This window comes from Mauremys mutica, chromosome 17 (genome assembly GCF_020497125.1).
Source record: "Mauremys mutica isolate MM-2020 ecotype Southern chromosome 17, ASM2049712v1, whole genome shotgun sequence".
Lineage (NCBI taxonomy): Eukaryota > Metazoa > Chordata > Testudines > Geoemydidae > Mauremys > Mauremys mutica.
In genome coordinates this window covers 29005906-29020121 of record NC_059088.1, presented here as the reverse complement: position 1 = coordinate 29020121, position 14216 = coordinate 29005906, and the positions used below count along the sequence as shown (strand labels likewise).

The window sequence follows — 14216 nt, the reverse complement described above, 5'->3', positions numbered from 1 at the left end:
CTCTGCCTCCTCTCTTGCCATCAGCGTGACCTCACTGCCCTCAGTGCAGACCTGGGGGTGCAGGTGAGAGGACAATGTCACTCTCTGTTGTTGGACTCCTCCTTTTAGACCAGAGCAGAAGGGTGCGGGGGGCACCAGCTTTAAGGCTGAAGGCAGCTACTGGGGAGATTAGGTTGTCCACAACTGCTTGTTCTGTTTAGTCACATGAAGCTGCTTCACCTCCAGCTACCTCCGGTAAAATGATCAGGATGTGCTGAACGTTCCCCTGGCTGGGCCCGCAGTTTAGTGGGGGTGAGCCAGGCCTCAGCCAAGCAAACTCCAGGGCATGGGCACAGGTTGGCTGAGGACTGGGATAGAGCCACGTCCCTTCTCTATAGTGGGGTCTGAAAGCCAACCGGGCAGGGACCCGTTTCTTTTCCGAATTCAAGCCAGGGCTGAATGGAGGGGACTGATGCTGCATCTCTTGAGCCAGTGTCCTCAGGGAATCCTGGCTGGCAGGCTCTGTGGCGCTACCAATCTGCCAGTGGCCGTGTTCTGTCTGACTCGATTAGGTCAGATGGGGTGAAGCTTGTCTGCTGCTCCCTCCCCCAGCCCCCATGCAGGGATGCCCAGTGCAGGAAGCAGATGTGCACTGATTTCCAAGAGCAAAGGCGAGAGCCTCTCCTCTCCTACAGGGATTGGGGTGTCTCGCTCTCAGCTAATGGCTTGCAAGCTGAGAATACTAATGAACCAATTACCTCACTCTTAAGGGCCGAGCCATCAGTTCTTGAGCAGAATGGGCTGCCAGCTGACCCGGAACCTGGCCTGTAACAGCGGCGTTTGGGGGGAGAGAACAGCAGGGCCCGTCCTTCCCCCTGCCAGTGTAGGGTGGGATGTGTGTAATACATAAGTGGCAGTGCTGAGCCTCTCTTATCCAGTGTGAGCTCCGTGCTCCCCAAGGAGCAGGCATTGGCCAAGGCCAACTGAGGTGCTCCTAAAATGATTACTAAAGCTTGGAACAAACACAATAATTTCCCCTCTCCCTATGTTAGATGCACATTAACCATGTAAGCATCTGGGCTCCCCAGGAGATGGGTAACCCATTTTACAGATTGGGAAACTGAGGCAGAGAGCGTGGAGGGGACTTGCCCAAACTTCTTTTCACCCTGGGTTCCAAGTGCAGCGGGTGCTGCTGCTGCTTTGGCCGTGGCGTGGGCCCAGAGCATTGGCGGTCAGTGTTATTCTGGCAAGCTGCCAATGTTGCCTGAGGAACACAAGTGAGAGAAGGGTAATGGTGACTTTTTAAAGAGTTTATAACTCAGGCCAAGCTGAATGGAATTGCCTGGCACTAGCAAAAGGCAGGTGCCAGTGTCAAGGCTTTGTCCCTGCCCCATTTCAAAGGCCTGCTGCAAACAACGGAGATGTTACAGCTTCTCAAAGAAAAGGACAAAAGAATCTTTTATACTGGAAAGTGTTAGGCAAGCTAACTCCAGGGAGAGCTGGCAGCGCCCCCCGAACATCACTGGCTCCTAGGCAGTTAATGATAGTGCCTGCCTCAGTAGCACTCCTGTAAGGCTGTGGCTTGGTGGTGGGCTGGCTGAGGCTAGGGGCGCTGTGGGATAGTACCCCCAGCCTCCTGCAGGGGGGAAGGCCTCTCTCTATTCCCAGCGCCCTGCTGATGAGCAGGGTGTGAGAACTCAGAGCAACAGATGCGTGTTCCAGGCACCACGAGGAAGGGCACGGGGGGGGGGGGGGGAAATAGGCAGACCAAGAGGGCCCTTCCTCACTGCCCAGGCTCTCTGGAAGGATCAAGACCGCACGTATGGCTGGAGTCCAACTGTGCACTCCAGCCTTTGTCACTGGGTTTTAACTCGGCTCTAACGATAGCGGATAGTAACTGGGAGGCTGGTTGGGAGTAATTGCTGGAGGCTTGGCTGGGGTGGGAGCCACGTCGCCGCTATTAGCGGAAGGAGAACTTGCCATAAGCATGGCTCTTTTCTTTGGTTTGTGGCCAGGCACGGGAAAGGGAAACGGAATCCTCTCCCATTTTCTGCCTCTGTGTCTCATTAATTAGCACTCGCTCGGCAACCGCAAATGGATTTCTCATCCTGCTGCTGCAGGATGCATCAGGAGTTGGCATGTATATAAACCGGGGGTGTGTGTGTGTGTTGCATTGTAGTCACATGGCCAACATCACTGTCAGCGACCCCACAGCGCGCCTCCGTCTTCCATGACCTGTAGGTGAGAACGTAAGGAGGAGATTTTCAACGGCGCACGTGGGGGAGAGCTGCCCAGCTTCCAAAGGGAGTTGGATGCCAAACTGCCCTTGTGCCTTTGAAGCCCATCCTGCTTTGCCTCCCCCAGCAGACTAAGCCAGAGAGCTAACCAGGAACAGGGGAGCAGATTCAGGGGTGCCCTCTTGTGTTTAAAATTAAGTATCTGCTGAAGGGTTTTGCAGAGCTGGGAGAGCCTAAAGCAGCGTGTGCATTCTCGAAGGCCTGGGCCACGTGGGGACTGGCCCAACGTACAGCTGCACCACCACAGACCGGCAAAGCCCCTGCTGAGGGCAGCAGCGGAGCCGAACCCTGCTTGAAACCAGGGTAGCTTGCACCGACCAAATCAAGGCTAATAGCAGTTAACTCTGCACTAGGGGCTTGTATGGGTGTGGCCACGGATGGCTGAAATCGGGACCGATCCCCACGGCACACAAGACCTATAGGCCCTATTCTGCTCCCCTTGACTTTAACCAAGCAGGATCCAGCCCCTCAGCAAGTGGTTTGTGTCCGCTCTAAAGGTGGTTCCTGGTGCCTGTTGAGCAAGCTTCATTTCTTCCTCCCAGGCTCAGCCTGCTCCGTGCTGTGCGGAAGGTGAGCTGGTATGTGGCAGGGCTGGCTTTCGGAAAGGGCTTGGCTGTGACTGATGTAGGTGCAAAACACTCTGAGGGTCAGAGCCCCTGGAGCTGGCTCCAGGCTGCCCAAGAGGAACTGCCTGTGCCCTGGCAGAGATGGAGGGCAGCATGCAGGAGGGTCCCAGGGGAGCCGGGCTCTGAAAGAGGCAGACAGCCCGGATGGGGTGTACTACAGCTATCATTGTGCTGAAAGTCCCAGCTTTACGCAGACATGTGCGCTGCAACGTCAGCTCGCAAGGACGTGCCCAGCTGCCCAGGCCTATGGCCCCATATCCCTGAGAGTGAAGTCAAGGGCCTAAGCGGAGCTCGGATCAGGCTCCTTTCAACAGCCCTGCCCTGAGCACTAAGGAGAAGTCCCGTAGGAGCCAGGCCTGCGCTCCTGTGACACGCTGAGGCGCACTCGAATCCCCAGCTGTAAGAGGGCATGCAGGAAGTGGCAGCGAATGCCAGAGCTGCCCTAACTGGAACTTCTCCCACACCGATGAGTGCAGGCCCGTGCTGCTTAACAGAGTTTCTTCCTTCCCCTGGGTTTCTTGCTGCGTTCTCCAGCTGCATCATTGTTTCCTAGCCACTGGGGCAAGTGCGCTTGTGCCTTTCCCTGCCGGCAAGCCTGGGGAAGCCTAATTGGATATGGCTGGACTTTGGATGTGGTTTCCATGGAAACCCCAGTAGCAATGGTGCACTCCCAGCGTGCATGCTGGAGAGAACTTTACAAAGGCAGAAGCTTTAAAAAAACACACACACCCTTTTCACTTCCCTGCTGGTGGGGGAAACAAACAAACATGAAAGCGTCCCCCCCTTTCCTGCACAAGGAGGCAAACAGCTTCTGGGCTATTTCCTTTGCTTGTTTCTTTGTAATACCCTTTGCAGGAAGGAATGGGCTGTCAGCTGCTCACACCCCTGAGCATCGTCCTGGCAGCTTGGAGCGTTTTTATAAACAAAGCAGCTCCAAGCTGAGGAGCTTTCCAAACAGACCAGGGAAAAGAGACCAGGTAGCTGGGTGAGTCAGCCTGTGGCTTCGTTCACCCGAGAAGGATGCTCACACCCAGCCCCAGGCAGAGCTGCTCAGAGCAGGTGTAAGGTGCTGCCCCTGGCTGGGCAAGTGGGGAAATAAGACGGGGGTCCTGGTCGCATGGGAGCCAGTATCTTCCGGGATCTGCTCAAGGGAATCCAGTGGCCAGGAGGTCTGAGATCTGGTCTTGGAGCTGCCTGCTGCAGGACCTAGGACAGTCTCTTCCATGCTCCCCTCTGACCGTGTCTTTATTTAGACTGCAAGTTTTGCGGGGGCTCTAATTACTTATGTGGCTGGTGAGAGTGGGAGAAAGGAGGGACAACCGTACCGGGCACCTGAGCTCAGCCCCCCCCCCCCAGTGCTGTAACATCGGTGTGACTAAAGTGAAAGGGGAGGGGGTGACGCCTCAGTGAACACGACTCCAGTCTGAGGCTCTGGCAGGCCTAATTCTCCACGCTAGAGAGCTGTTTGTCAGTGACTAACGGCAGCTGGCGTGCCCGTCTCTCCCACAGAGCTGCTAGGAATCACAAACCAGGGATGGAAAAGCCCAAGGAGTCCCCGTCCCCCCCCAGCCCTGTGCAGGTTTGGTCTCTAGTGCATTCTCCGGTCTAGGGGTCAGTGGTTGGAGGAGATTCCTGCTTGGCTGACCTATGTCTGAGCCCGGAGCCATCTCTGTGCTGCTGCTGCTGCCCTCGCTCTGGCAGTCTGGGAACCCCTTGGATGTTGCCCCCTGAGACCCAGTGAGCAGCCAGCCTGCTGTCATGCCTAGGACTCCTGGCCGTAGCGTCTCTCCAAAGCTCTGCTGAGCCAGGCAGTGATGGGGGCAGAACTGGGCTGTTACTTAGCAAAAAGGAGCTGAAGAAGTGGTTTGAGTGTAAGCTCTGTGGAGCAGAGACCAAGTCTCCCTCTGCGTGTCTTATGGAGCTGAGTGATGGTCAGTGCTTAATTAATGCAATAATGCACTGCCCCATCGGAGCCCCACATACACAGCCTGGGGGCCCAGGGCTCACAACCCCCATGGGAGCAAGAGCTACGCAGATAAACAAGGGTTTGCAGGAGCCAGGCCTGGTGCTTTCCAGTGCGGTGTCCCCAGCACAAGCCAGCCTGACCTTAAAACCCAAGGAGACCCTGCTTCCTTAGCCTGTCCTTCCTTACTGCTTGGCCCAGGATGAACCTGCTGCTGCCATGGGAACCTGATGGGCTCTTTCCTGACAGCAGGGTGTCTGGGTGTTTAATGTTGCTGTTGAAAAGCTGGCTGCCCCATTGTGTTGCTCTGATTTTGCCCGTCCACCAGCAATTAGGAGCAAGGGGGCCTTTAAGGAGCCATTCAGTCATGTTAATTGACAGTGCAATGCTCAGCGGGTGAGGGTGATGCCAGGTTCTGCACTGGGGGCTGTGCCATTCTAAGGCACAGCGTGAGCAACAAATTCATTGGGAGGGGAGGCTCCTGAGAGTGAAGGGGGCTGGAGAAAGCCCCGCCTCACGCTCGGTGGAAGGCCGTTCGCAGCTAGGCTGACTGAGAGCACTGGGGCCGCCGGAGCTCTGCAGCCCTGGGTTGGCCCTGGGCCCCGTGCAGGCTCTGCTGTGCACTCCAGAGAGGCAGCATGGGCTAGATAAGGCACAAGGCTGGGAGCCAGGAGACCTGACTTCTGTTCTGCTCTGCCACTGACCTGCTGGGTAGCTCTGCGCGAGTAACCTGCTCTCCCTGGGATTCTGTTTCCCCTCCTGCCCGGAGCTCATCAGTGCAGGGCATGGCTTTTGGTATGCCCAGCGTCCAGTGCAAGGAGGCTGGGGGGGGGGGAGAAGGGCCCGGAGACCGGTGAGGCAGGCCCTGCACTCCGGGTACAGTGCTCTGTCCCTGCGTTTACAAGCCAAAGGTGCAGGACACGGACCACAATCTCCATTTTTTCCTGGGTTGGCCCCTGCTAATCCCCAGAGCTTTTATCCGGTGGTTCCTGCTGCAGGATCCACTAGGACTGCTGGTATCCGAGTCCCATCATGCCACATGCATAGACATGGGCCAGCTGAAAAGCTGCATGAGCCACTCCCGGCCTCCAAACCAACTGAGCCCCTTACCACTGCCCAGCAGGTGGCCATCACCCATTCCCAGGCCAGGCCCTGCCAGACAGGATCCCGCCCAAGGCAGCCTGCAAAGGTCTGGCCCTGGCATGCAGCTCACCTAAGTGCTTTGGGGCTGCCGGCCCCCTCTCCATGGGGCTGTCTTGCACATGGCCTACGCTGAAAGCCTTGTTCTAAGGCAGTACGGCCAGCAGGGCTGGGGCTGGGGCTGCTCTGCACGCAGATTTTCACGGACAGCTGGCTCGCGCTGTTGGGTTGAGCCCTGTGCTACTGTAGACAGGCCTTTCTACCACCCGGGTGTGGAGCCTCCACTCCCTCAGTTTAGTTTTTAGAGCAGCTGGAGAAGTGTCTTTCCCCCCCACTCCCCGCAGTGGTCCTGCGTGAACGTGTGATAGACAGAGAAATGCAGGGACGAGAGCAGGAGAGGGAAAGCTTTTCCCCAGAGTGTTCTGTTCCTGGGATAAATAACCTCGTCTAAACCAGGTTCCAGTCTGTGGGCTCCATGGGAGAAACCTGACCTTGAACTTGCTCTGGAGTTGACAAACGCTGTCCCATCCTGGAGTGCAGCAATTCAGCTGGTTCCCTACAGACCCTCCTTCCTGCCTGCGTTATTGACTGCAGGGACCCTGCTGCTGAGCTCTGCTCGCAGGCTGCTCAGCCAGCTCCGGCACGCGCTGCTCCAGTCATACAGGGCTAACTGAGCACGTGTTACCTCCGCGCGCCACAGGTGCCCAGGATGGAGGTGAAAAGCTATGGGCCAGATCCTGCCCATCTGTGCTGCTGTCACTTACATGATTCCCACGGCATTGCCGCCTGAGAAAGCATTAGCAGGGGGTTGGTGTCAGCGGTAAGATTAGAACAGGAGTCCTGGGGCTTCATGGGGGCAGCTGCTACAAGCAAAGCCAAGGAAGGCTGTGCCTAAAAGGGGCAGCTCGAGCACTGAACACAGTGTCAGGACGCCTGGGTCCTGTTCCTACTGCTGCCACTGGGCACACTGCCTCCCCTGTTTCCCCTCCTGCTCTTTGGACTGTGGGTGCTTTGGGGCAGGCCCAGAGCTCACGTTTGGGTTCTGGACCCTGTACCGTAGCCAGTGTGAATTCCCTCACGCTCTTCCCGCGGTCTCCGTTCCCAGGGGCCAGGCCCTGCAGGGTAGCCCATGGGAAGGAAGGCAGGGTGTCGCTAACTGGGTGCTGTCTCTAATCACGTGCCTTCCGTCCCGCTAGCTCTTCGTGATCGACAACGGCGCCGATGACTGGCGGATAGCAATGACTTATGAGCGCATCCTTTACATCAGCCTGGAGATGCTGGTTTGTGCTATACACCCCATCCCTGGGGAGTACAAATTTTTCTGGACAGCACGTCTGGCCTTCTCCTACGCACCCTCGCGGGCAGAGGCCGATGTCGACATCATCCTCTCCATCCCCATGTTCCTCCGCCTGTACCTGATTGCCCGGGTCATGCTGCTGCACAGCAAACTCTTCACTGACGCCTCGTCACGCAGCATCGGGGCACTCAACAAAATCAACTTCAACACACGCTTCGTCATGAAGACTCTCATGACCATCTGCCCCGGCACCGTGCTGCTGGTCTTCAGCATCTCCCTGTGGATCATCGCCGCTTGGACGGTCCGTGTCTGTGAGAGGTAAGCCAGAGGTGGGATTACCAGCTTTCTCCTTGGAGCAGCGAGTGGCATGCACGCTCTCTGCACAGGGCAGGAAGGGGAGGAGATGGAACTCTTCCCAGCTTCCCACAGCTGTCTAGAGCCCTGGAGAGGGGCTCAGCAATCCCAAGGCCCCCCAGAGATGAAGGGCTGAATCGATGATGTGGGGTCCATGCAGAACTCTCCCTCCCTAAGGCAGGCACCCCTAGAGCCTCTGGGGTACACCTGCACTGCACAAACAAAACCCGGGGCAGCAAGTCGCAGGGCCTGTGTCAACTGACTGGGTTTTCCCTGCAGGGTGCTGTTCCTGCTCGGCCTGGCGCCTAGCAAGCGGGGAGAGTCTCCACTGCTAAGGTTAGTCCTGTAGCATGAGCCTGAGTCAGCTGACTCGGGCTCTGGGACTCACTGCCATGGGGTTCTCTTCAGTGTAGACGTACCCAGGATGCAGGAGCCAAGGATTTTGTGTGTGTGTGAGTGCTTTGCGGGTGTCCTTGGTGCCATGTGAACAAACCCAGGGGATGTGGGTGTGGTGCTGTGCAAGCACGGCCAGCTGGCTATTCAACACCGCCCCCGCCCCCGGGATCGTGGGGTCCAGGTACGCTGGCCAGCGGGCACAGGCCAGGCTAGTGAAAATTAATAAGTGGCTGCCTGAAGATGGAAACCCAGGTTTCTGTAGGTACCCAGCGGAGGGCCGCCTTGCCAGGCTTCAGTGCTCCTCTCCCAGGGAGGCTGTGTGCATGCAGCGCTCCCAGGCCTCTCCATTCTCACCAGCCATGCCAGGCTCCCCTGCAGTCCTTGGCAGGATGACAGACCCCTGCTAATTGGCCCCTCCCGGTCAGGGTTTGACAATGGGCAGAGCCTATCCACCAAGTCACACAAGTGCTACAAGGAGAGAATGGTTCCCAGTGTCCTAAACTGTATCCGGGGGAGAGGGCAGCTGGGGTGACTCCGCTCACCAGTGAAGGCTGGGCTGGCTCAGATGGCCTGGGCCCAGCCCCATTCTGCCAGGCGCAGTCTCCTGTGGAATAGTGCAGGGGAAGCTGCTGGAAACATAGAAGGTGCAAAATAACTTGCCAAGCCCCAGTGCCCGGGCTCTGGCTCTGGCTTCGCTGAGAGCAACTGTCATGACAACACAGTTACACGGCAGCTCTGGGCGAGCATCTCGCTGGGACTTGTGCACGTCTCTCGAGGTTGCTGTGGAGACAGCCCCGTACGAGGTGGGAATGTGGGGCAGCGAGCGTACTCCTAGCCTGGGGGGAGCGGGGGTGCAGGGATACGTCTCCTTCTGGGCTTTTCGTTCTCACAACCCCGCCAGGCCGCCTGCAGGCAGAGGGAAGGTTACGGGGTCACGAATGCTTTCTGCACTGTCCTGGGGCCAGAACAGAGACGTGGCTTGACAGCTGGATCATATTAGTCATGACACGGGAGGTGGGACTGGGACTGACAGCTGCTGGCATCCTGCAGGGCACGCCTGGCATTTCCCCAGCCTCCCCCAGCATGGCAAAGATGTGTCCATGCAGGTTCCTAATTAAACCCTTCCAAGTGGGAATTAGCACGTGGGGCTGAGCTCAGCGGCTTTCCCGGAGGCTTGGTCTGACAGCGGCAGGCTGTCCCCGGGTGAGTCAGACACCCACGGTGCCACAGCTTGCCAAGCAGCAGTTAGGCACTGAGCACTTTGTGGGCACGGATAAGGGATCGAGCTGCTGATTCTTCCTTGACTCCAGGCACATAAGCTGGCTCTGTCCCGGCCAGTTCATACCCCTCTGCTCTCCCGGGAGCACCCTGTCTGTCCAAGCAGTGACAGGAGGGGTGTCGGGGACAGAGGCTTTACCATTGATCAAGACTGTCAAGACTTGCACAGCTTCGTGCCCCTACAAGTTGGGCAACTGAGGCAGGGCTGCTGCCTGAGGGCCCTCAGCAACTAAGGGAGCCCTAGAAAACGGACTGAGCGACGGACAGAAAGGGGAAGCAGTGAGGCCAGCAGGGAGCAGGCAGATGGGCACAGCTGGGTGCGTGGGACATGTTTGTAAGATGGTGGAGAGAAAAGTTCCCTGTAGGCGGCTCTTTAAGACTGGCTGCGTGGCACTGACTGCGGACAGGCAAAACTCGCTGGCAGTGCCCCTGCCTGCCGTTCAGCTGGGAGGCCATTTCCCAGCCACTCCCCAGCCTCCCTCTACGGCCTCTTGTCACCTGAAAACCTTTTCTGGAAGGGGCAGCCCGCCTCTGCTGTATTGTTACTGTGGGAGCCCTGGTCCGGGACCAGATCCCCATGGCGCTAGGAGCTGGACAACGCAGAACAAGAAAACAGTCCCTGCCACAAGGAGCTCCCGACCCACGTATAAGCCACGAGGCACCAGAGGGACACAGCCAGGCAGATGGGAGCACAAGTGAACAGTGAGACAGTGCTGGTCAGCCTGCCAGGGCAGGGCCTCTGCACGCCAGCAGCATCACAGCAAAGGAGCGTTTGGCAGCAGGACTGGAAGGCGGGTGCAGAAGTGGCTCTGGGGGTTTCCTCCCACACGTGAGGGGCAGCGCAGGAGAAAGTACAAAGTGCCTTGTTTGAAAAAGTAACAAGTGGACACTGGGGGCTGGTGTTATGGGCCAATCAGAGGCGAGCTTCAAAAGCTCAGGAGTGAATGAGAGAGGACAGACAGGTGGGGGGAGGGGGGAAGGGCCTGGGAAGTGAAAACCAGCCGCTTGCGTGGGGGGTGAGAACGAAGTGACATGGGGGGAGGGACGCGCTAGGAAAACGATCTTGGCATGGCTCTGAGCAGGGCAGACTGCATTTGTCAAGGCCAGAGAGACGGCTGCCGAGTAACCAAGACAATGGTGAGCTCTAGCTGTGTGGAGGGAGAGGCAGTGGTTATGGGTTAGCTGCATTGCCAGGAGCCCGTCAGATCGGGACCCCGCAGCGCCAGGTGCTGGGCCAAACAACCCCTGCCTCAGGGAGAGAAGAGCAGGGGGCGCAGGGAGCACAGGTACTGCGAGATACTCCAGCACTACGGGAAGGCGCCCGTGGCAGTACCTGATGGATGGGCAGACAGACAGGGAGGGGCTCAAACGCTGGCAATCCTCAGCCTGCTGAGTCAGTGGTGCATGGCCCTGGCTCTGGCTCTGCGCTGCTGGGGGCCAGGGGCTGTTGGATGCAGAGCAGCGATAAAAGCACTAGGAAGCCAGAGTAGCTAATTGATCAGAAGGACACTCAGCGGCCTCGTTTGCATGTTTGCCTTACACCTGCCATTTGCCTAACAATAACGCTGGCTCTGGCTGGCAGGGCTAGAAGTGCTATTGGGAGCCTGGGTCCTGCTCCCTTCCCCCTGAGATGAGCTTGTCTGGCCCAGGTGGGCTGGGGAAATCATGGAGCGGGAGAGCAGCGCAGTCAGTCTGCGGGGAGGATCAGGGCTGCCAGTGAAGGGTCAGGAGATGTGCTCTGAGGACTCGAGGGCCACCTGCATGCAGGCCTCTGCACTGACTCCCGGCCGCCTGCTCAAACCACCCCAGAGCTGCTTCTCCACTCCCCCCCCTTCCCTTGGATCTTTGGGGCTCTCCCTCCCTTCTCTTTTCTCTAGATTCATCTCTCTCTTCCTTGGGAAGCACCTTCTCGCTGCCCAGCCTTCGCCCTTGCAAGCTGGTCATTGCTCGGAGGAGCGGCACAGCCTGTTTGGGCAGCAGAGAGCCCCCTCCGTTGCATTCGCATCTCTCCCACTGGCTCAGTTCTGGTCCCATAAATGGAGGCTGTGTCACAAAATCCTCTCCTAACTCCCAGAGACACAGCCGGGGTCATGGCACCAGGACCAGCCCAGCCCTGATGTAAGGAACCAGACTAAGCTCCCCACGTGTAAGCCCTCAAGGATATTCCCCACGGCTGGTCACCACCTGGCCGAGGGCCCTCCACTCCCTGTGCTGCTGTGCACCCCAGGGTAGGCAGCCGGGTCCTCGTGTGTCCCTGCCCTACCTCGCATTGCGAGGTCTAATCAGTACTTGCAGGTGAAGCCTTAGACCCCATAGTGGGCAAAGTGCTGTCACAGCTGGGTGCCCACCACAGGCCAGTCTGCCACCAGAACCTGGTCATTTGTGCACTAGGGTTATCCCCTTTCCAAAGGGCTGGGGCAGACAGAGGCAGTGCCACAGCTGCCGTTCACCTCTGCACAGTGCAGCCAGTCGGGGTCTCCCCGGTGGGAACTGGGCAGGGAGGCAAGTGCCGCTCTCTCCTGGAGCCCCGCGGGAAGAGCGCTTGCAGCACCGCTTCAGTAGCTCAAAGCACCTGCCAAAGCTACTCAGTTCTCCAGCTTGCTGAGGGAGAGACAGGCGACACCTTCCAGCTGCACCTCTTCACTGCCACTTCCCCGGCTGGGCAGATTCCATCTTCCGCACGTTGTGCGTGGGTAGCTCTGGCCTCCTCGCTTCCAGCCAGTGTCAGTGTGGAGTCAGCAGATCAACAGCTCGTGCTTTGCATTGCCATGCACAGACGGTGCTGTCCCTCCCTGCACAGCCCCGCTTTGGGTTAGCCGCTGCTACTGCTATGCAAGGAAAGATGGAGTTTCCTAGGACAGCCAGGCCTGCCCAGATTCACTTCACTGGCTGGACCCTGGGTCGCTGTCACCCCAGGGGGTGGGTGCACTGGGAAAGGGGAGCCTCAGTCTGGATTCCTGGAACCTGCTACCAACCAAACCAAACTCCTCTTAGAGCTGTGCTCATGCATATTGCTGGCAGAGCTATGCCCGGCGATGGCTGTAGAACACCAGGAAACCACGCTCTCCCTTTAACCTGGCCTGTACAGACAGCTCGCCAGTGGGGGCCAGAGGCAAGCACAGACGTAACCACCTAGGGGAGTCATGGAGGACCCAATCCTCGGCCCTGGTGAAATCCCCTTTGTGCTGCTGGGGCCTAGCTAGGGCCTGAGAACGCAGCTTGACCTTTGATGTCTTGTTGGAGTTAGCACTTTGTTCAGTGCTATCACATCACATCCTGGGAGTCTGAACCGAGCCACTATCAATAGAAGAACGTGCTGCGAAGCCGGGCCCAGTAAGCCAGGCCATCTGCTTTGCAGCACTGAATCAGCTTCCTGCAGGTTTGCTGCCACCAGAGGTGCAAAAAGCCCCAATAGCCACCTGCCTCACACCAGGTTTCTGTCTTGGAGGGTCGCCAGCCCGCAGGCTCAGTTTGACAGGAGCAATCTGCTGGGGGAGTTTGAGCTTCAGGCCAAATGGAGTTATTGGCAAATCAGAGGGTTGAAAATAGGAGGCTAATGTTGATATTAGAGCTGTGTTTAGAGACCCCGATCAAGGAATGTCCCTCCACCCCCATGCTGGGCGCTGTCCTACAGACCTTATGCTCTAGGTCATTCAAACTCTCTTGCAACCTGGGCTTATGCTTTTGCTCCCCAAGCAATGATAACTGTCTTGTGCTAGGGCCTGTACAAACCATAGCGAGAGACAGAGTGTGCGGCATGAACAGCCGCGGCTCAGAGTCTTAGATCTTTAAGGCCAAAAGGGGTTATAGTGATCTGCAATTTCACCCAGTAATCATAGAATCGTAGGACTGGAAGGGACCTTGAGAGGTGTGAAAGTAGAATGAATTATATTGTAAAAATAAGAATGGATTAAAGAAATGTTGTATGTACCTTTAAGCAGAAATAAGAAATGCTGAAATACAGGTGCCAGGAAAAGAAACATTAGGCATAAACAATGGTTCTAATGGCGAAACATTAACAGAAGATTGGTAATAGTTAGTAAGGAAATAAGATATGCATGTCTAGCCCAGGTAAACTTATCAGATTCTGCTTCCTTTGTTTTCTTGTTAAGTTCTCGCCCTTTTATGTGTATCAATAAGATAGTTTGTGTCTTGCATGGTGCTCACATTATCTGGGTGTTATTAGCAGAGCGCAGTGCTAATAAAACAGAGTGGTCTGACAAACTGTGAGTCCTGAGTCTAACTTTGACAGAGGGCATCCAGTCCAGTCCCCTGCACTCATGGCAGGACTAGGTATTATCTAGACCATCTCTGACAGGTATTTGTCTAAGCTTCTCCTAATTCCTGTGTCCAGGCCATCACTTCTGAGTGAGCTACAGCAGTCCTTTTAGTAAGACAGCCAAACCTGGCGGAAAGATTTCAAGTGAGAGAATCCACCAGGTTCCTAAGAAAGTTGTTCCAACGTTCCCCTCCCTGTTTAAAAAGTTGCACCTTATTTCTGAATTTGTCTAGCTACAGCTCCACAGGATCCCATTCTGCCTTGCTAGATTAAAGAGCAATAATTTACTAGTCTGTTTTTTCACCCCGTGTAGGTACTTAAAGACCATGGTCAAATCAACACTTAATCTTCTCTTGGTTAAACTAAACAGACTGAGCTTCCGAAGTCTCTCACTGTAAGGCAGGTTTTTCCAGGCCTGGAATTATTCTTGTAGCTCTTTATAAACCCCTTCCAATTTTTCAACATGCTTTTTGAAGTGTGGACACTGGAACTGCCCCCAGGATTCCAGGAATGGTCTCACTGATGCCCTAGACACGTCCTGTTCCCGTTCACTATTTCTGTTTACACATCCCTATCACATTGACTTGCTCAGCCAGCAGTGCACTGC

At 56.6% G+C, this 14216-nt stretch overlaps 1 protein-coding gene across 1 annotated transcript in view; it reads left to right on the top strand.

Annotated features, from left to right (window-relative positions):
• KCNN3 (potassium calcium-activated channel subfamily N member 3) overlaps nucleotides 1-14216 on the top strand; it is a 77932-nt gene that overhangs the window by 28717 nt on the left and 34999 nt on the right. The window contains exon 3 of the mRNA XM_044990982.1: nucleotides 7202-7620. Within this exon, the coding sequence (XP_044846917.1) occupies nucleotides 7202-7620 (419 nt within the window). The remainder of the gene's footprint in view (nucleotides 1-7201; nucleotides 7621-14216) is intronic.